We start from the raw sequence: 21,668 nt of genomic DNA on the forward strand, positions 1-21,668 counted from the left end.
TGGGTGGCCATGACCTTGAATAAGTCACTTCCCTCCAGGTTTGGGGTACCCCTTCATTCTTTTTTTTTTAAAGGGCATTTTTAAAAAGATTTTATTTATTTATTTTTAGAGAGGGAAGGGAGCGAGAGAGAGAGAGAGAGAGAGAGAGAGGGAAACATCAATGTGCGGTTGCTGGGGGTCATGGCCTGCAACCCAGGCATGTGCCCTGACTGGGAATCGAACCTGCGACGCTTTGGTTCGCAGCCCGCGCTCAATCCACTGAGCTACGCCAGCCAGGGCTCCCCCTTCATTCTTTAGATGAGCACCTCCTATGGGCCAGGTTTAGGTACCAGACATACAGCGGTAAATAAAACAAACCAAAACAAAAAAAATTAAAAAATCCCTGACCTCGTGGAGCTGACATTCTGGTGAGGGAGTCAGAGAAAAGCAAGTAAAAACGAGAGGATGAACACTGGGGAGAAAAACAGGGGCGGAGACATCGAGTACAACCTGAGCAGCTGATACCCAAACAAAGACCTGAAGGAGGTGGGGGGGAAGCTGTGGGGAAACCCGAGGGAAGACCAGTCCAGGCCGAGGGAGCAGCATGTGCAAAGGTCCTGAGGCAGGAGCAGGACGAGCGGGTTCAAACGAGAGCCGGAGGGCCAGTGTGGCCGGAGCAGAGTGAGCAAGGGCCGCAGCAGAGAGGGCCTGGGAGCCACTTTAGCTTTTACTAGGAGAGAAGGAGCCCCTGAGGTTTGTGGCAGAGAAATGACTTACACTTTGACGTTTGTTCTGGCTGCTGTGCCGACAGTGAACTGGGCGGCGGTCCAGGGTAGAAACGGGGACGCCAGTCAGAACCCATTAAAATAATCCAGGGGAGACACGATGGCAGTGACTCAACAACCAAGTTGTCGACAGTGGGGGTGATGAGGCAAACCCCCCCCCCCAAATTTCAAGAGAGGAGGAGGCTTTACAGACACCGAAGCTGCCGCCCCCCTGGGCGCCGCCCCAACCAGACTCAGCCCCACCGCCGCGTTCTCGGACCTGCTGGCCGGCCCTCCAAGCTCCTTGCAGACCGACTTCCAAAGACAGCAGGACCTTTCACGCCCTGAGCCCTGGTGAGAAATAACTTGGCCATGACGACTCCTGCTTTCACGGAATTCTTCTGGGTCGTACGTGCCAGCGCGGTGACTTCACACACGGCAGTGGCACCGGGGGCGGGTCCATCGGCCGCGAGAGAGAGGATGACGAGAATTTCACCCTGAAGCACGCGGGGCCTGGCGCCTGGTCCCTGGCAAAAGCTGGACCAACACAGACGGTTCCGGTGTCTCCTCGGTGCTGCCAGGCCCGAGTGGCGGATGGCAAGCGCGCGGCCTCCGGGCAGGTGAAAAGGCCATGAGCTCCGCGGGAGCCGTGCAGCGCGCCTCGGGGCCGGGAACCACGAGGCCGGTAGCCGCTGCTGGCTGTGTGCGGGCAGCGCTGCCGCCGGCTTGTGCTGTATCTCGACCGCCAGAGCGTCCCTCCCGCAGCCCAGGAGGGCGCCCCCACGCCTGCCGCTCACAGCACCCCACCGTCCTCCTGCTCTCGCCGCAGCCGCTGGGGTTCCGTGCTGCCCTCGTCCAAGTCCACGTCCTTGGACCGAAGAGTTAAGTTTATAATTGTGAAATAAAAAACAAACAACAACGAAGGGGGGGGAGAAAGAGGAGAGGAATTGAGGACGATGGCAACGTTTTTGGCAGAATTCCTGGAAGAATGGGGAAGACGATGGGTGAGGCTGGTTTGGGGGCAGGTTAGGAGGTCCCTTCTCGACGTGCTGCAGTTGACACCCAGGCACAGCTGTCAGGCGGGGGGTGGCTCCTCGAGTCTGGAACACAGGGTTCAAGTCTGGGCTGGAGCCAGCAGCTCAGAAACCCGTCCTGCCCCAGAAGTCTGGGCCCCAAGCCGCACAGTCCACCGCCGGCTACCTGGGGAGCTTGTTAAAGCGCCGGGTCCAGGCCCCTCCTGTCTCCCACCGCGAGGTGCTGATTCAGTGGGTCGTGGGTCAAGCCTGACTGTGTTTGAACCAGGCCATGCCCGGTCATTCCGAGGAGCTGACAGGTTCGGGAACCACCGCTAACTCGACAAAGTAACGTTTGCTGTGATGATCTTTGACAATGTAAATAGTCGTGTTGCCACCACCACTGGCACAACGCAGCCAGGGAAACGGCGATCTGTATAATTATTATATAACGCCTCTCCCCCCAGCTCCCCTACGCCGCTGCTCTGCCCTCAGCTCCCTCCGCCCCCTCCAGCCCTGGAAACCACTGGTCTGTTTTCTGTCCCTATGGCTTTGCCTCTTCCAAACTGCCACAGGGAAGGAATCACGTAGCATGTGGTCTTCTGTGCTGTCTTCTTTTTTATCCAGTGTCATGTTTTATTTGGAAGTTTTATACAAGGCGGAGCTGCACCAACTCCCCTAATGCTTTATACTACAGTTTCTAATCCGTATATTATGAATAACATGGTATAAAACTTTCGCCAAGACTTCCAAATCCCCCACAGTGCCCTCCGACCACCCAGAGGCTGTGCAAATATTTTGGTTTTCCGTGAGTGCCCCGCTGTGAAGGTCGGGAAGCCTTGTCCTGAGGCACACCTGCTGCTTGCAGGTGGCAGGGGTGACAGAGAGGGTGGGGACTCCGTCAGTCATGGTGAGTGGTGGGCTGCTTCCACTCTGCCCTGTCCCCCCCCCAAGGTTGATACAGCTGTGTGCAAACCAAGGGGCGGAGGGGGGGCTGTTGCATGAGTGAATGGCAGTAGCTTTTCGGCATCAGCTGTTTGCCAGCTGTTCTGCCTGTTCAGGGGGATTTTCGTCTCAGCCGAACTGTAGACACAGGAGAAGGGCCCCAGTCCCCACCCCCGGGGTGGTGGCAGTCTCTGCAGGGTCTGGTGTGGTCTTTTATCTGCAGCATGGGCCCTGGAGGCAGAGAAAGCCGGTTTGAGTTCTGTCTCTGCCCTTCCTAGCCCTGTGACCTTGGGCAGGTGTCCTGACCTTCAGCCAGCCCTCCGGCAGGTCTCACTGGGTATCGCGAGGATTCATGAGCTAATGCGGGAGGCACGGTGCTGCACAGAGAAAGTGCTGCATTGACAGTCGCTGGCATCACGGGGACCTTCCAGACGGTGACAGCACCGTGACATCAGGTGGACCTGGGAGGTCTGCCCGAGTCAGAGCAAAGAGGGGGGACTGCGAAAACACACGACCTAACTTGCAGTTCCACCTTAACTGCCACTTCCTGATCTGGGTCTCTCGAGCCAGGTCCTGGTCCTCTCGGTAAAATGCCTCACACGTTTCCCCTCTGTGAAATGAAGGGGCACAACACGATTTGCCCCCGCCCCCCAAGATGCCTCTCGGTGCTCCGGGCAGTGGTTCTCAAACTGTAGAGGGGACCCGAACCCCCTGGAGGACTGACTAAGACGCAGTGGCTGGGCCCACCCACCCCCAGGGCTCCTGATTCGGCAGGTGGGGGTAGGGTCCGAGAATTTGCGTGTCTAACGAGTTCCCTGGTGATGCGGAGGCTGGTGGGGCAGGACCACCACCGCCAAGAAACGGCTGGTTTGGGTAACTGGAGAAGGGGCACTCCCGTGCCCACCCAACCTCAGGGGCAGGGCCAGTGAGTGCCTGGTCAGAGGGTCCGGGGGGCCACACCCTCACAGGGCCCGGGAGAACTTTCTCTTCCAGCAGCACCCAGGTCCTGAAACCTTTCAGGTCACCCAAAAGAAAAAGCCAGGCTCACTCTGGAGCACAGACTCCTTCTCCCCAGGGCGGTGCGAGGTAGTTTCATCAGGTCCCCGGAGGAGCTGCTCCTGGCCGGAAACAACCGGTAATCAGGCCCTGGGGCCAACGGGGAGTCTGGAGCCCGAGGACCCAGGGGCCCAGGGGCCCAGGGGCAGGCGAGCTGCGCCAGGGCTGGGGCCCGGAGCTGGGGAGATAGCTCCTCCTGCACCTGTGGGGACTTCTGACTAACAAGGGAAATCTGCGTTCATCGTCCCGATTCAGAAAAACAGGAGAAAAAGGAAATTGCCAATGTCAGCATTTTGAGCCAGGGTCTCCTGGTTTAAAAGCAGGTCGGCCTCCTTTGTTTCTTAAACGGGGCAGCGGCCTGTTAGGGTCTATTTTATTGCGCACCTTTAAACTGAGTATCTTCACTATGTTGTGGGCTGAATTGTGTCCATCCTCCTCCAGTTCAGATGTGGAAGTCCTGACCCCCAGAACCTCAGAATGTAACCTTATTTGGAAATAGGGTCATTGGACCTGTAATTATTTAAGGTGAGGTCATATCAGAATAGCGTGGGCCCCTAATGTAGTATAACTGGTGTCCGTATAAAAAGGAGACATCGCCCTACCTGGTGTGGCTCAGTAGACTGAGCACTGGCCTGTGAACCGAAAGGTCACTGGTTCGATTCCCAGTCATCCTGGAGACGTGCCTGGAGTGCGGCCAGGTCTCCAGGATGGGGGCTTGTGAGAGTCAACTGTTCGATGTTTCTCTCCCTTCCTTCCCCTCTCTTTAAAAATAAAGAAATAAAATCTTTAATGAAAAGAGGACAATAGCACATGTAGCCTGAACTTCCAAGAACTGCAGAGGGAGCTGGCCACATGTAGCCTGAACTTCCAAGAACTGCAGAGGGAGCTGGCCCTGCTCACACCTTGACCTCAGACTTCAGCCCGCGGGCCTGTGAGAATGCATCTCTTGTTTGGTTCAGTCTGCGGTGCCTTGGCGGCCCTAGCAAACAAATACACGTTACATGCCCTCCTTTAAATATATACTTCACGATAATTTTTTCTAAGTGCTAAAAAGAATAGATAATAGCATAAGAAATACTCATGTACCTCCTGCCAAAATTTGCAGTCTTCTTCTGTGTGAATTTATATCCACACGTCCCCTACCCCCAAACTCCTACATCAGCTTTACCAGACACCCCATTCTATTACCCTTTTTTCCAACCAATACGTCATGATTATCTTCTCCAATGAGTCTTTGATCTGTTGGTTTTCTGACTGGAAACATATTCCTTTGCAAAAATGCTTAAACATGACAGAAACTTACAATTTATAAGTGAAAATCTCCCCCACCTCCAGCTTTTTTTTACATGCAGATATGAACATGTACAGGATATTTTCATGCAGAAATAGCATCATAGTCAACTTTCCAGTATTTTGTGGCTAACAGCCTTGCCTTTTCTTTTTCTTTTTTTTTTAATGAATTTCTTAAAGATTTTATTTATTTAGTTTTAGAGAGGGAAGGGAGGGAGAAAGAGAGAGAGAGAGAAACATCAATGTGCGGTTGCTGGGGGCCGTGGCCTGCAACCCAGGCATGTGCCCTGACTGGGAATCGAACCTGCGATGCTTTGGTTCGCAGTCTGCGCTCAATCCACTGAGCTATGCCAGCCAGGGCTAACTACTCTGTATTAATTGCACTCACCACATCCTTGCACCAAATTCCAGAGAGAACTTGTGTGCACAAGGTGTGTGCTGACAATAAAACACATATTGGCTTTTGCTCCAAACCCCTCAACGTTTCCTGGTCCTCAAGGCTGGATCATGTGGAGGTTTCTTTTTGCCTGGCCCTCAGGCAAGCTTGAGAAGACTCCCTTCTGCTTTTTCTCTAAGTCCCTCATCCCCTTGAGAAGGTCAGAAAGGGTCAGTTCAAAAATACACGGACCCCTGGCTGATGTGGCGTGGTGGGTGGATTCCCTGGTTGGGGCACACGCTTGGGTTGTGGGCCGGGTCCACAGCTGGGGGCGTGGAAGAAGCAACCGATCCATGTTTCTGTCGTGCATGGATGTTTCTCTCCCTCCCTTGCCCTCTCTCTGAAAATAAAAAAATAAAATCTTAAAAGAAATATCAAATAAATAAGAAGTATTTAATAAGTAAAATACAATACAATAAAATAAAGAGTAGCCACCGCTGCGAGAGGCAAAAATTTGTGGGTTTGGTCTTTGCAGAGTCTCAGATGGTTGGGTCACAGGGATTGGGGATCCATCGCATGGTCAACAGGGAGAAAATGAACGGGCCGAAGGGAGTGAAACGCTCCCTAACACTGAAAAAAATGGATGTAGTAGGCATTAGACTGTGAGAGCAAGAGAGAAGCAGGTTCTGTTTGGAGAGTGGGGAGTCGGAACTTAAAATCTCAGGTGGACCAGTTGTGTGAGCCTGGCGGTGCAGGGCTGAGGTGATAGGGGCGGGGGGCAGGGGGGGGGAAGGTCAAGGAAATGGGTCTGTCAAGGAAATGGAAGCCTGGTAGGGGCAGAGGAAATTCAAATCTCCAGGAACCCAGCGAACCTCTGTGAGTCACGTGACATCTCCTTCTTGATTGGCTGACAGTGAAGCATAGTTGAGAAGATGGCGGCTCCAAGCGAACCTCATCCAAGTAGGTCTGTACACACAGTTGCACCCAGTGTGCAGGATGGCGGTGAGGAGCGCGGGGAAATCACACCCTTCCTCCTGTCTGGACAGACACACAGGCGAAGGGGAGAGGCTGAGTGGTGAGCAGAGGCCGTTTCCATCTCCCTACCAACAGCAGGGTAGAGACAGGGCTGGATTCCCAGAAACAGGGCGCAGCTCGGGCCACTAACTCGTTCTGTGCCTGGTTTCCTAAATCCTGTCAAATGGAGCAGGTTAGAGCTGTGGCACCCCTCTAAGTTCTGGGACTCGAGAAGGACCGAAGGCAGGGCAAAAATGACAGAGAGGGCAGCAGGGCCACAACCCCGGGGCCTGCCCGGGCAAGGCTAGCTGGTAGCGTCGCGCGTATCCATGGGGACGAGCCGCGTGGCCTGGGGGTGGGCGGAGCTTAGGGCGGGAGGGGGCATGTCTGTGACGCCAGGGGCTGGGCCTAAATGGCGAAACCCGAGAGGCTCACCGGGGGGTTTGAACTGGCCAATGGGCGAGCTCCCGACCGTGTGTCGGAGAAGGAGGCGGAAGCGGGGAGGAGCCGCCGCTGGAGCAGGACTACATCCGCCGCGGCGTCTCCATGGCACGACCCTGGCCGCCGATTTCAACGACTTCATAAGAAGGCGTTTCTGGGCTCAGCCGTGTCGCTCCTGGTGAGAGGCCGCCGGCGGGCGGGACCCAGGGCGCTCCGGGGCGCCCCGCGGCCGCCGCCGGGGCCGGTCCCCGTGGGCGGGGTGGTCCTCGCCGTTTGCCGCCGCCCCTGCCCTCTCCGGGTCGCCCCCGGCCCGCAGTCCTCTGGTGCGCCAGTCCCGCTCCCGTCAGAATCTGGACCCCCGCCCCGCCCCCCGGCGCGGGCCGTCTCCTCCCGCTAACTGGCCGGCCGGCCGCCTCCGTCCTCACCTGGCGACCGGCGGGGCTCGGCTCGCCCCTCTGCTGCCCTCCGGCAGGGCCTCGCCCCTCTCTCTATGGGCTTAAACTAGTCCCCCGCTCCCCGCCGGTGGGTAGTGGTCCCTCTTCTCCGCCGACGGAGACTGGCCCCCCGCCCTCTTGCCTGCCTGTGGGCGTCGCCTGGTCTGCCCTTCCCTCCCCTCTCCGGGGGCCTCGTCATGTCAGTTATTTGCCCGATCTTCGTACGCAGCGCTGTCCCCTGGGGGCCGCCTCCGGGGCCCCGACCCCGCTGGAGCGGGTTCACCCGCCGGAGGTCCGCTCCCCGCACAACCGGGCGTTTAATCCGCTCCAACCTGGAGACTAGATCCCAGCAGCCGCTGCTGCGACCGGGAGGATTTTCCCTCCGCTATCGGGGGCGCCCACTCGTGGCTGAGCGCCCCCTTTCCCCCCCGGTTGCTTCCGCTTTCCTTCCTTCAAATACTATTGGTCCTCATGGAGAGTCGATTCAGCCGGGAACGCCCCTTCTCCTAGGAGACAGTTGCCCCGGCCCCGCCAGGACAAGCCCCCACAACCCTCGCACCCTGCGCCGGTTTTGGCCCTTTCGGGCCCACTTGGGGCCTAGCGGTTCTCTCCCGCCCTCCACGCGCGTCAGCTAGCACCTCAGGTTTTCCTCTTGGTGGCCCCCCACCCTCCCTCCCGGGGCCTGGGCGCGGTGGTCCTCTCCCTCTGAGTTCCGCCTCCTGTTCTCCCTGGAGAAGGGAGCTCCCGCCGCGCCCCTCGCCCACTGACCAGCGCCCGCCCGCCCGCCCCGCAGGTCGCTCAGCCTCTCCTCTCTCCCCCCACTTTGGCAGGACAGTTGCTGTGCGACTTGGACAGTAGAGAGGAGCGCCTCCCAAGTTTTCATCCACCTGCTACCCCCAAAGCTTCCACCCTCCTCCCCTCAGAGAGGACGTTTGATGCCGGGCCCCTGAGAGTCTCATTGACAAGCCCCTCTGGGTCCCCCTGAACAGAGCCCACCTTTGCGGCTTTGATGCCTAGTCATGTCTGCCTCATCCTCGGGCGGCTCCCCCAGGTACTGCCAGTGGGGGGGCGCCTCCGCTGGAGGGCAGGGAAAGGTGGTTCAGGGGCCCCCCCCGGGCCGGGCTTGCTTGCTGGAGGCCTCTCTGTTCAGCTTCTCTGTTCCGTGTATTGAAAGTCTGCATCCAAATACTTGGAAATCATTTTTAAAGGGAAGGAGGGAAAAAAATAAATGCGTGCACACGGTCCCAGCTCTGCTCCCCTCCCTCCCTCCCTTTCTCCCCCTCTTCCCAGTTGTCCCACTTGTCCCAGTTCCTGGTAGCAAATTGGGTCACTGTTGTCGTCTCAGTGGAGTACGAGGCTCAGATCCTTTGGAAAGGAGGCCGGGCGTAAACAAAGGGCGAGGATGTAGGAGATGGATGTGGCAGTTAGCAAGGTGTTGCTGGAAACCGAGCGGTTTGAGGGGAAGGCCGCTGTGGGGGGGAGGTTACGCAGCTCTTCTGGCTCCAAATGAGCAGAAGTGTTCTAAGTGACGGGGGCGGGAGGGGGGGGGAGAAGAGGAAACTCAGATTTAGTATCCTCAGCTGAAGGGTTAGTAGGGCTCAGTAAGCACTTTTTATTGTTTATCAGGGTGTGCTATAAGACAGCGAAATGCTGGCTAAAAGGCTCAAGGATTTTTGTACTGCATTTTTACGTTGCACTGTTTCCCCAGGTGTCTGTGGGGAGGGTGAAGTCGTATTTTGGGGCTGTCAGAAGGCAGCGGGATGGATGAAATGAACTTTTCAAGTGGCTTCCCATCCCGGAATTCCTGGGTGTACTGCTGCCAAATTTTGAAGATGAAATGTTTGTTACATTTGCAAATCTGGTGATGGGGCTGTTTATGTATAATATGAATTATGTATGGTGTTTTTATTTTTATTTTTAAAATATTTTATTCATTCATTTGTTCATTCATTTATTTTTAGAGACAGGGGAAGGGAGGGAGAAAGAGAGGGAGAGAAACATCAATGTGTGGTTGCTTCTCGTGCACCCCCCACTGGGGACCTGGCCCGCAACCCAGGCATGTGCCCTGACTGGGAATCAAACCGGCAACCCTTTGGTTCACAGGCCAGCGCTCAATCCACTGAGCCACACCAGCCAGGGCATCACCCTGTTTATTAAGAGGTTAAAGAGTAGCAAGTGGGCTATTTTGGGAAACACTAATTTTTCATCCTGTTAGTTGACCATTTGACTGTAATTTTATGAATCTGAGGCGCAGGGACTTTGCTCCAGAGCCCGTTGCCCTGGCTCCTTCTGTCAGTCGTTCCCTGGGCGTTTGTCCAGAGCCGTCTCTGCCCCAGGCACCATCCTGGGCACTTGCACCCTTGGCCACATGGGTACCTTGGCTGCTGCTCCTGGGCTGCCTGCTTTTTATCACCTGACAGGATGACACCTGGGCTTTTCAGCAAAAGGTCACAATCCGTGTGATGCGATGGCAGGTTAAAAGGCCAGGCTTGTGAGCGCCCGCCACCCCTGCTTCCATCCCACTGCGGGGCACACCATGCATGCTTGGTGCCCACCTGAGGGGAGCCCAGTGACCCCAGGCTGGTTCTCTTCACTGTAACCGTGTTCCCACCACACGTAGTATGTAATCCTGGGAGGTCTAAGAAACAGAAGAGCCCTAAGTGTCTGCTTATAATCTGGTCCTTGTGCCCGGGTGCAGGTTTCCATCGTGTGGGAAGAACGGAGTAACAAGTCTCACGCAGAAAAAGGTCTTGAGGACACCCTGTGGCGTACCCAGTGTGACTGTGACGGTAGGTGGCACGCACAGGGAGCAGCCCTCCGGCCTGAAGCCCTGCCAGTAACACGCCGCTGCCCCCGCTTCCAGGAGCCGCCTCCCCTGCCGGAGAGCACAGCAGCCTGACCCTTTGCTCGGGGCCTTCATCCGCGTCCTGCTGATGGATTGGGGTTTTTTGTTGTTGTTTTTTTTTTGCTCGTGGCAAGGCTGCCAGGTGTGAGGAGGTTGTCTTAATCCTTCCAAACAAATTCCAAAACTTTTTAATAACAAGAAGAAGAAGAAGCTTGGAGAGGGGGCTAGGGGCTGATGGTGAACACGGTGTATATAGTTGGGGTTTTGCCTTGCTTGTATGTTTTTTACGATCGATACAACCTTCTCATCTTGGCATTCCCTCCAGCTCTCTGTGTTCATCCCGCCTTCCCTGCCCGCTGCCTGCTTTATATCGCACCCTAATGCTGTGTGTTTGCCCTGCTAACACGCATGTGCAGTGCAGATTACGGTGTAGAAGGACGCACCTGCCTCCTGGCCGTGCTCCGTGCTAAGTCCGAGGAGAGCTCTGCGTCCCAGCAGGCTGGGACGGAGGTTCGGGCTCTTTCGCAGAGGCCCTTCTCCCGGTGGGACCTGGATCCCTCCGGTGGTCTCCCGCTGGGATCTCTCAGGAGCCTGCTGCACGGCACTGCCGCCTTGGTCCCCGCCTGCATGCCGGTAGTCGGTAGCTGTCCTGCTTGCTTGGTGGCTAGGCTTTCAGCGGCCCCCGGAGGCTGCCAGCCGTGTTTTTTATGCCCAGTTTACTCATCCGCAGATCAACCTTTTTTGTGTTGTCTTCCCCGGCCTGCCAGAAGCAAACCATGAAGGACCGCTCGTCAACTCCCCCCTTACATGTTCACGTGGATGAGAACACCCCTGTCCACGTCCACATAAAAAAACTCCCGAAACCATCAGCGGCCAGCAGCCAGGTAGGAGCATGCCCGCGGGGCGAGGTGAAAGCTGCGGAGCCGGGTGCCGCCCTGCAGCTCAGGCTCCTTGCACCGCCAGCTCCGAAGGTTTGGCAGACAGAGGCGCTCACTGGCGGGTCTCGGGCGCCTGGCTAGACGGTAGGCAGGCCGGCTGTGCAGAAAGGGCGGCAGCAGTCAGGAGAGGCTCTCGTGCAGCGCTGGAGATGGATGCCACCGGAGTGACGCCACCACCAGCTGTGTGTGGGGAAGTGACCCTGGGTTTGTGCCTTTCCACAGAAATCTCATAAGCGCGGAATGAAAGGGGACACCGTGAACGTGCGGCGGAGTGTCCGGGTGAAAACCAAGGTACCTTGGATGCCCCCTGGAAAATCATCTACCCGGCATGTGGGCTGCAAGTGGGAGGTAGGCTCACTCTTGTTCAGGCTCTTCTTCCCCCCGGCCTGCTCAGGGTCGGTCGAGCGGGCCTCAGGCCCGGTCTGACTCAGGGTCGGCTGTAGCTGTTAGAGACAGCCCCATGGGTCCCGGTTACTCAGAGCCTTGCTGGGCCCCGGAAGTACGTGAGTCCTCTCGAGTCCCCCACGGCACTGCCCTGTGGCGGGCCCTGCTCTCCCGGTGTGTGGACGAGGAAACCGAGGCCCAGAGAGGTGAAGGCTCACAGAGGAAATAACAGAGCTGGAGTTAGGACTGAAGGGGGGTCTCATTCAAGATTCTTTACTTATTTTTTTAGAGATTTTTTTAAAAGATTTTATTTATTTATTTTTTAGAGAGGGAAGAGAGGGAGACAGAGAAAGAGAGAAACATCAATGTGGCCTGCAACCCAGGCATGTGCCCTGACTGGGAATCGAACCTGCGAGGCTTTGGTTCTCAGCCCATGCTCAATCCACTGAGCTACGCCAGCCAGGGAAGATTCTGTACTTCTTTTAAAATTGATTTTTAGAGAGAGGGAGAGAGAGCGATCGTCATTTCAGTTATTTATATGTTCATTGGTTGATTCTTTTATGTGCCCGGACTGAGGATTGCACCTGCCACCTTGGCGTGTCGGGACGATGCTCTAACCCACAGAGCCACCAGGCCAGGGCACTCCGGACCTCTCCACTCTGTATGTGAGGGGCCGCATGTCTCTCCCCATGTAACTGTGACAGTACCCAAAGCGTAACCAAATGCACACGCACCCCAGAAAGTACGTATCCAGGAAAGAAGCGCCTCTTCTGAGGCGGTCACCCTAGGACGGTGTGCACGTCCCACAAAAGCCATCAAAACCACGTTGGGACAATTTCCTGGGGCACAGTTAGTTGCCTTCAGCTTTAGTTGTCAAGACCCCAAGAGAACTGCCGCCTTTCCTTTAGCCGCACCTCTGCACGTCTTGCCCGTCCCTTCACCCTGCAGCACTTCCTGCTGCAGCGCGGCGGGCGCGCCTGCCCTCTGCTCACGTGCCAGTTGATAGCAGTGAGAGGTCCCAGTGACGGGACGCGGCCTTCCAGTGGCGTTTCAGGCAGAGACCTCATTATTGGGACAGATGCAGGACTTGAGACGACTTTAAAATGACGATGCCTGCTCTGTTTGGGAAGAGCCGTCTTTTTCTGATAGCTTATTACGTTCAAAGTTAGAAATAAATAAAAGTAATGGCTCTAAAGTTTATAATCATGCTCATGGTTTTGACCTCCTGATTTCCCCGTTTTCCCCTAAGAGATTAAGGGAGTGTGGAGTGTTCTAGGGAGTAAATGGAACGTGTTCTAACCAGTGTGTGTGTAAAATGCAGGAGAGACTAGAATTCACATGGTGTCTTTTTTTTTTAATTCTGAGGACCTCACTAATAATTAGTGAAATGTAAATGAAAAACGACTCCATTTTAAAAACAAAAAGCTATCGTTTACCGAGTGGAAAAATGCTGAAAAGATCACAGATATCTCGTATTGGCAAGCCTGCGGGGGGTCAGTGAATCTTTCCGGACAGTTCGTGAGAGGGTCCCGAAACTGACTCGGCCATTCTGGAGGCAGCCTCCATCGGAACGTGGATGCTATAATTTCACCCTTAGGAATTTGTCCTTAAGAAGTCACGGAAAGTACAGGGATCTGGGTATAAAGATGTTCACTGCAGCATTGTTTATAGTAGAGAAAAATTGGAAGCAAGCTCAATATCAGTCTGGACGGTATTGGTTAAATTACGATCCATTCATACAATGGAATGCCATACCCACGTGACAGAGATCGGGGTGGTGTTTGTGCACGATGACGAGTCACGCGGTGGATGGAGTGCGGCCCAGCCGGTACAGAAAAGGGCGTCTGTGCACTCCTGTGCTGTGGACACGTTTGTGCGTACCCAATGCTTTCTGGGAGATGACACAGGATGTGTTGAGCAGTGGTTACCCTTGGAATGTGGGAGCCGCTAATGGTTTATTATTTTTTTATGGCCTGCTTGAATTTCTTTATAATGAGCATACCATATTTTATAAACTTAAAATGTTTTTCAAAAAAAATAAGAAGAAGACCTGGCAGTTTTTGAAGGGTTTGTCCAAGTTATGCCGCTATGGGAACTGACTGCCTGCTGACACGGGCTGCTGGGAATCATGGTCTCCTCCGGAAAGCTCGGCGACCCTTCTGGTCCTGGGGCCACGAAGTCCAGAAACAGAGGGGCCCAGAGAGGTGACTTGTCATCCTGTCATCTCTCAAAGAGTGGCTGTCTTTCGTGCAGTTTGGGCCGGCCCTTGGCGACTTCCCAGGGGCCCTCCTCCGTGTGTCCGGGGCACCGCAGCCTGGCCCTTTCCATTTCGGACAAGAGAGAAGAGACCTGGGGGGGACGTTTTGATGGAGCGGAACGTGGGCCCCAGAGGCCGCTGTGTGCAGGCGGAGGTTCTAGTTGGATTTTTATTTTTTTTAAGGCACATTAATATGTTTAATTTTTTAATTGATTGATTTTACAGAGAGAGTGGAAGGGACAGAGAGAGAGGAAAAAAACATCGATTTGTTATTCCACTTATCCATGCATTTACTGGTTGGTTCCTGTATGTGTGCCCTGACCGGGGATCGAACTTCTAACCTGAGCACCTGGCCAGGGCTAGTTCGATGTTTAAAGAGCCCTTCTGGTACATAAGGTTAGCTTCGGGGGAAGGAAGGTCTGCGTTTTTTCTGTTATTAAAGGGACCTATTTCTATTATGGAAAGTTGAAAATACAGAAAAGTAGGAAATTATCTATAATTCTCCTGCTCTAATCTGGCTCCTATTAAGTTTGAAAAACTGTTTGTTGAAAAGCACAGGAAGGACGCACTAGAAGGGTGTTACTTGATGACTTCGTAGAAAATACCTGTGTGGCCATCGCCCAGCGCATGCAACAGCGCCAGCTTCCCCAGATCCCGCCCTGCTCCTGTTTTTGTTGCTGCGTCTCCCAAGAATAATTCATTAGTTTTGAATAATACAAAATGAATATTGTAGTACTTTTGCTCTCACTTTTTCCTATGTAGTTTCTTTTCTTTGTTGTATTTTTTTTTATTCTGATTATAATGATGCTGTGTATATGTTTTCCCATTATCCTTTTCTTAAATGTTAAAAATTACTTTTTTCTTACAAAAGCTATGCATAGTCATTGTTGGCACATTAGAAAATCTTTCCCTCACTGGTGTGACCGGTTGTGCATCGTCCTGCAAACGGAAAGGTCGCCAGTTCGATTTCTGGTCAGGGCACATGCCTGGGTGCTGGGCCAGGTCCCTGGTAGGGAACGTGTGAGAGGCGACCAATCGATGTTTCTCTCCCTCTCTCTCTAAAAATAAATAAATAAAATCTTTAAGAAAAAAAAAAGAAGAAAATCCAAATTAAGGAAGAAACTGAAAAACAGCGGTGACCCTACCATCCTGAGAAGACCCACGTCACTTGCAAGACTTCCTGATCTTTTCTTATGAACAGACTCGTTTTTGATTTTTGTAACAGTGGGATCATATTTTCATTGTCACACAACATCCTTCTTTTAAAACATCCCTTGTGTTTGCTTTGCATGCTGTTTTTTAAGGCTGTGTTCCATTGTGTGCATGGTTATACTGTTACATATTTAACCAATGCTATTTTGTATCTGTATTAACCAATGTATCCGTATCCTTGCCTTGAATTTAAATATTGGATCACGTTCTTGATCGATTCTGAAGGCACGTGTTTTTTTTTTTTTATTGTACCCTGAGAGAGACCTGCTTGTTTGCTATAACAGTTATAGCCTTATTGAACACTTCCTTTTATTCTTGGTCATTTTGCCCTGGAAATTGAGAACGTCAGCTGATGTTGGCTTAAGAAGAGCAAAGGAACTGTACAAATAATGAGAAATAGCAACTACTTAGTACATCAGAATAAATGTATAGAATGAGTCAAGTTCAATTTCTCAAAAACCCTTGGAAATCTTGGATCCCCAGATTACAATATTCTCTGAAGTCTTTTTTTAAGGTATATTTTTAAAGGTTTTATTTATTTATTCTTAGAGATTGGGGGGAAGAGAGGGAGGGAGAGAAGTATCAATGTGTGGTTGCCTCTCCCACGCCCCCTACTGGGGACCTGGCCCACAACCCAGGCATGTGCTCTGACTGGGAATCGAACTGGCAACCCTTTGGTTCGCAGGCCAGCACTCAATCCAGAGCCAAACTAGCCAGGGCGTGAAGTCTTTTTTCTTTAAATTTTTATTTATTGATTTGAGAGAGAGAAATGTTGATTTGTCGTTCCACTTAGTTATGTGTTCACTGGTTGATTCTTGTTCCTCCTTGACTGGGGATCGAACCCGTGACCGTGACGTGTGGTGCTGACACTCTGACCAGCTGAGCTGCCTGGCCAGGGCTCTTTCTGACGTCTTTAAAGCAAAGTATTATCCAGCTTTGCATGAACTTTTCTGAGGGGCACGTGCATTTTAAAAAAATGCATTGTAAAAAAATTATATGTTGGTATATTGAAATATTTTTCAGACATCATACCATATTAAATTATTCAGTATGCATTTCTAATAACAATGTTCTACATAACCAAAATAACAATGATTACTCCTAAAAGCTTTATATCTAAATATCATACATACGTTATCTGGTACATGTTCAGATTTCTTCACTTGTCCTTAAAGTACCTTTTGTAGAAGATTTGTTACCTTTGCAACTGTCTACTGTTAGGCATTCATTCGTAGTCATTTAAAAGACTTTGACATCTTTTACTTCTGCCCTAGGCATATGAAAACATCTCTTACCCCAAACTTTTTCCCACCATGGGAATTACTGGTTTTTGCCATTTTTGTATTATCGTTTATTTTGAACTTCATTTCTGTGTTAGAAAATCCTTGAAAACACTTAAACAAGGGTCGGTGACATTCCTTCAAGAAGGCCCAGAAGGGTCGTGTTCCCAGGCGGGTTCTTCCTGCCTCCAGGGGACAGGCCGGGGCGGTGCGGCTGCCCGCGGTGCGCGCTCGCGCCTCAGGCGTGCCTGTGTTCTCCCTCCACGCCAGAACCCACCTCACTGCCTGGAGATCACGCCCCCGTCGTCAGAAAAGCTGGTCTCGGTGATGCGGTTAAGCGACCTCTCTACAGAAGATGACAACTCAGGTCACTGCAAAATGAACCGTTACGATAAGAAGATTGACAGTCTTATGAACGCGGTTGGTTGTCTCAAATCTGAGGTGAGGGTGTGGGGGGCTGAGGCAGTGCCCTGAGGGGCTGCCCAGGTGCAGCGCTGGGGGGGCCCTTCCTTTTGGCAGGCCTCCCTCCCCCTCAGCAGGCCTCCCAGGACTTCGGATGTTCCCTGGAGAGGCAGTGGGGGCAACCTGGTGTCCTTCTGCGTTGAACTCTTAGCCCATGCCTAACCCTGACCTTGCCTGGGGCTCTGTATGGATGGCCTGTTTTAATTTTTTACAACAATAGACGAAACTGGTGGTATTACCATCCCCGTTTTGGAAATGATGCGATGGGGACTCTGGGACCTCTGCTTTCCACTTTACACAAAAGATTTTTTGAGAAACAAAGTCCCGTAGAGGTGAAGGAAGTTTGTCCTCACTTGCTGGGCTGCGTCTGTAGGTGGGACATGGCAGTGGGATCGGAAATAACCCGGAAGACCACGGCCCCAACTAGGAGGTTGGCGTTGCTGGCGTGAAATCCGGGTCCTGCCCACTAAGTGGCCTGTGTCTTTAATCCTCCAGCCCGCACGTGGGGCCCACAGCCCCTCCTAGGAACCTGGGGCTGGCTGCCTGGCAACAGCCCCCACTTCCGCTGTATCCCACAGCGCAGGGGCCATACTGTCCCCTCTCCTCCAGCTGGACGACGGGCTTGTGTCCTGGCTCGGTCCCCAGCCAGCAAGACACTCAGGCTCTCCCTGCGCTTGGTTTCCTCAGTAGCAAGGAAATGAGAGGACTAGTACCTGCCCGGGGCCTTGGGGACAGTTAACTAAGGTCGTACCCAGAAGCACTGAGTGCTCGCACGGCTCTCTCTTGGAGGAGGTGCCCTGAACTTGGCCCGGAGCAACGGGCCTGGCGACGTGGCGGAGACGATGGGCCGCCCCTCAGTGGCCCCCGCCTGTGCGCCCCCACACAGGTCAAGATGCAGAAGGATGAGCGCCAGATGGCCAAGAGGTTCCTGGAGGAGCGGAAGGAGGAGCTGGAGGAGGTGGCCCAGGAGCTGGCCGAGACCGAGCACGAGAACAACGTGCTGAGACACAACATCGAGCGCATCAAGGAGGAGAAGGACTACACCCTGTGAGTCGGCCGCCCGGCCGTGGTGCGAGGGCGGAGGGACCCCCCCCCCCCGCCCCCGCTGTGTGTGTGTGTGGGGGGGTGTCAGGGGAGCCTCTCCGGAAAAAGCAACGTTTAAGGAGAGTCTTGTAGATGGTCAGGGGGGTGGGTGCTGGGGAACACTTTGGGTGAAGGCCCCAAGGTGACTGAGAAGCAGAAAGCGGGCCGGAGTGAGGGGAGAGGATGGGCGGGGGGAAGGGGTGCCACAGAGTTTGGCAAGGGCCGGTTCATGGCAGCCATGTGGAGGGGTTTGCATGGAGGGCGGGTGGGAGCCACGGAACGGTTTTCAGAGCAGGGAGTGGCGTGAGCAGACCGGCCTGGGCTAGAGAGTAGGTGTGGGGGCCCGAAAGCTGATCTGAAGCTGGTCAGGAGGTCGTGGCCCAGGGCAGAGGCAATGCTCGGGGCTGAGACACAAGCAGGGCTGGAGGTGGCGTAATGGGACCTGGTCTGGAAGTCCTGCTTTGGCGCCCACGTGTCTTTCTGGAAGGCTGCTTGGGCGAGAGGGCCTGCCCGTTCCCCTCCCCCACTGTGCCCTGACCAGGGATAAGCCTCACAGGGCATTGTGAGGCGGGCCTCAGGGCCTCGGGGCCTCAGAGCTCCAGGCGGGCAGGGGCCTGAGCGGGCTCAGAGAGCCCTATTCTTTCTGGCCCCAGGCTCCAGAAGAAACACCTGCAGCAGGAGAAGGAGTGCCTCATGTCCAAGCTGGTAGAGGCTGAAATGGACGGGGCTGCCGCTGCCAAGCAAGTCATGGCCTTGAAGGACACCATCGGGAAGCTGAAGACGGTGGGTGGCGGGCAGGCCAGCCTAGCGCTGGCACTGGGCCCCGCGAGGAGGGGGCAGTCACAAGCTGGGGTGGGGGCTTTGCGCAGTCATCAGGCTGACTTTATGACATCTCCAGGCGGGGGGAGGGCACATGTAACTCCTCAGCCCCACCCTCTGCTCTCACACCGGAGGCCTGACCCTCAAGGATGACCTCTGGTGACCAGGGCCTCTAAGGGGAGACCTCATCATGGGTCTCCTGGGATCACTCAACCATCCGATTCCTGCAAGTGCAGTATCGGCCACCAGGTATTGCCTGTCCTCCTGTGCTTCCTCCAGGAAGCCTGCCCTGACTGCACTCTCCCACAGCGAGCTCCCCAACCCCCTTGTCCACTTATTGCTGTCAGCAGGCTCAGATCCTGCCTGTCCTTCCGGGTCCACCACCTCTGGGGACCCTGCCCTCACCCCCCTGGCCCTGTACACTGCCCGGCTGGGGCTTGCCTGGGCTCCCTGGCCCCAGCTCCTCTTAAGTCCCCCACGTGGCCTGTCTCTGCTGTCCTCTCCCTCCCCCCCTGCCCTTTGCGTGACTGCTTGCTGTCCTCCAGGAAAAACAAATGACCTGCTCGGACATCAACACCCTGACGAGGCAGAAGGAACTTCTCTTGCAGAAGCTGAGCACGTTTGAGGAGACCAACCGCACCCTCCGAGACCTGCTGAGGGAGCAGCACTCCAAGGAGGTGAGCTCCTGGCTCCCGCCCTCGCGTGGGCGCGGCGCCGCGCTGGACTCCCTGCCACCCCTCGGCAGCGCGCGAGCATCCTCTCTGAACCTCGGTCTCTTCCTCCGGGAGAAGGAAGTGTTGTGGGGCCCGGCCGGGACACAGTCGTTCACGTAAAGTGCCGGCACCCGGTAGAGGTGGAAGCCGGCCCTGGTGGCACAGGCGGGACCTTCAGGGTCAGGAGAAGGGCGGCGGGGAGTCAGGCCGGCGGGCGGTTCAGCTGCTCCCGGGCTCGTGCAGCGAGACGGGGAGGCCGCCGGACCTGAGCGCCCAGCGCTCGCCGGGAGACTCACGGCTGGCAGGCGCGGCTTGTGTGGTGTCACTGCACTTCCTAAAAGGTGGCCTCTGAGACACATTTTATGTCGGCACGTAATTCCGGCAGGACTGGCAGTGCGGCGAGCCGTCTTTCTCTTCAAACGAACGGGATACCAAGAATCTCAAAGTCCTGTGCTGATGAAATGATGACGTTTTTTAGTTTAGATTGTTTTTTCCTTGTCCTAACATTGGCAACTTCTCTTGTTTTTATTTTTAAAAATTAGCATTTAAAATGAGTAGTATAACGTGGTGTATCAGAAAACCTCCTCCCCAGAGTTCAGTCCCTCTTATGTCTCCTTTTGTGACGACTCCTCGCCTCCCTCCCCTCAGAAGGGACCTTGATCTTGAATCTGACATTTCATCGCTTACATGAGTGTGAACCCCTAAGCAACATCTGGTGGTGCTGAGCAAGTACTCACACTTTACATAAGTGGCATTATTCCCTATACGCTCTGTTGAGTTTGCTTTTTTCGCTCAATATTTTTATGAGATGTGTCTGTTTTTGGTTTTATTGTTTTTAATTTTATTTTTTTAACTTTTTAAATTCCTATTTTAATTGTATTTTTTCCATTACCATTTATCCCTCCCACCTTCTTCCCATCTCCCCGTATACCCTCTCCTCCTGAGATTCATCCGTTTTTATCCTTGTGGCCTAAGGTAATTCATTTCCACTGCTTTCTCCCATTTTACGACAATACCACCATTCACGTGTCCCTTCTTCTGTCGACGGAGACCTAGTTGGGTTCGCTTGTTTGCCGTTACGGTACTGTTACTGTGACTCTGAGAAAAACTACAAGCAGCGTTACTCTGAGCCCTTGTGAGCGCTGTCCCGGTGGTCTTGAGAGTTTCTGGAACATATTTCTATGAATTTCACTAGTTACAGTGAAAATACTCTCTTAAAATTGTAATAACTTTTTAAAAAATTTTTATTTATTTTTTTTTAAAATATATTTATTTTTAGAGAGGGAAGGGAGGGAGAGAGAGAGAAACATCAATGTGTGGTTGCTGGGGTTCATGGCCTGCAACCCAGGCATGTACCCTGACTGGGAATCGAACCTGCGACACTTGGGTTCGCAGCCCGCGCTCAATCCACTGAGCTACGCCAGCCAGGGCAAAAATTTTTAGAGAGGAAAGGGAGGGAGAGGGGGAGAGAGAGAAAGAGAAGAGAGAGAAACATCAATGTGCGGTTGCTGGGGGCCGTGGCCTGCAACCCAGGCATGTGCCCTGACTGGGAATCGAACCTGCGATGCTTTGGTTCGCAGCCCGTGCTCGATCCACTGAGCCACACCAGCCAGGGCAAATTGTAATAACTTCTATTTCCAGCTCGGTGTTTTCGGGTGGGTGATCTGTACCTCTCTGACTTGTGGCGGCTGAGACGCCCTGCAGAAAGCCCCCTCTCGCTATCAGCCCTGAGGAGGCCCTTCGGACACGCCCGGCAGTATCTGTCACAGTCACAAAAGCCGGGCCAAGCTTATTGCTCAGGGGTTGGGGGGAGGGCTGAGAAGCGCAGTGGTGTGTTGGAGACGGGAAGCACAGGAGCGGTGGCTGGGGGAGGCGGAGCGTGCCAGCTGCTTGCTCCACGGGTGCCGGGGCGCCTTCCGGGGTGATAAAAACGTGCCGGAACTAGGTGGTCGTGAGGGTTGCACAGTATTGTAAACGTACTATAGGCCCCAGGATTCTACACCTAATAGTTAAAACAGCAAAGTTTGTGTTAGAAATATTTTACCATAATGTAAAAAAAGTAGTCATGAAATGTACCCAAAAGAGTTGAAATGTACAGTTTAAATGGGTGACTTATATGGTATATGAATTTATATCTCAGTAGAAGTATTTTTGAAAAAATTAAGTTGCAGCACAAAAATATAGTATGATAACATTTTGGTAAAATTACACATGAATCTCTTTCTACCCCCCAAAAGATACTATTTCTTTTTTTTTTAAGATTTTATTTACTTATTTTTATTTTTGTTTTTAAATGTTTTATTAATTTTCAGAGAGAGGAGAAGGGAGGAAGAGAAACATCAATGTGTGGTTGCCTCTCATGC

The 21,668-nt window shown here is 53.6% G+C and overlaps 1 protein-coding gene and 1 long non-coding RNA gene across 9 annotated transcripts in view; one reads left to right on the top strand and one right to left on the bottom strand.

Moving 5' to 3' along the window:
* Nucleotides 1-5,917: 5,917 nt before the first annotated feature.
* On the bottom strand, nucleotides 5,918-7,662 carry LOC123823493. Of its 2 annotated transcripts, none has more exons than XR_006786537.1 (3): nucleotides 7,304-7,662; nucleotides 6,296-6,461; nucleotides 5,918-6,053 (listed from the first exon to the last, which is right to left on the bottom strand). It is a non-coding gene; the product is annotated as an uncharacterized LOC123823493 (long non-coding RNA). The 2 variants fall into 2 exon arrangements; XR_006786538.1 differs by lacking the exon at nucleotides 7,304-7,662 and adding an exon at nucleotides 6,873-6,970.
* Nucleotides 6,893-21,668, top strand: part of ODF2 (outer dense fiber of sperm tails 2) — a 29,870-nt gene continuing 15,094 nt past the window's right edge. Inside the window, exons 1-9 of one of the 7 annotated variants that reach the window (XM_045846302.1) lie at nucleotides 6,935-7,056; nucleotides 8,143-8,363; nucleotides 10,011-10,101; nucleotides 10,925-11,041; nucleotides 11,318-11,443; nucleotides 16,499-16,669; nucleotides 17,577-17,737; nucleotides 18,427-18,556; nucleotides 19,138-19,269. In XM_045846302.1, the coding sequence (XP_045702258.1) occupies nucleotides 8,332-8,363; nucleotides 10,011-10,101; nucleotides 10,925-11,041; nucleotides 11,318-11,443; nucleotides 16,499-16,669; nucleotides 17,577-17,737; nucleotides 18,427-18,556; nucleotides 19,138-19,269 (960 nt within the window). In that variant the 5' untranslated portion in view covers nucleotides 6,935-7,056; nucleotides 8,143-8,331. Of the gene's footprint in view, nucleotides 7,057-8,142; nucleotides 8,364-10,010; nucleotides 10,102-10,872; nucleotides 11,042-11,317; nucleotides 11,444-16,498; nucleotides 16,670-17,576; nucleotides 17,738-18,426; nucleotides 18,557-19,137; nucleotides 19,270-21,668 lie in introns of those variants that run through there. The other 6 variants (XM_045846306.1, XM_045846299.1, XM_045846300.1 and 3 more) reach the window with 6 other exon arrangements.

The sequence above is a fragment of the Phyllostomus hastatus genome, unplaced genomic scaffold (genome assembly GCF_019186645.2).
Source record: "Phyllostomus hastatus isolate PE091 unplaced genomic scaffold, TTU_PhHast_1.1 phas_contig_495, whole genome shotgun sequence".
Lineage (NCBI taxonomy): Eukaryota > Metazoa > Chordata > Mammalia > Chiroptera > Phyllostomidae > Phyllostomus > Phyllostomus hastatus.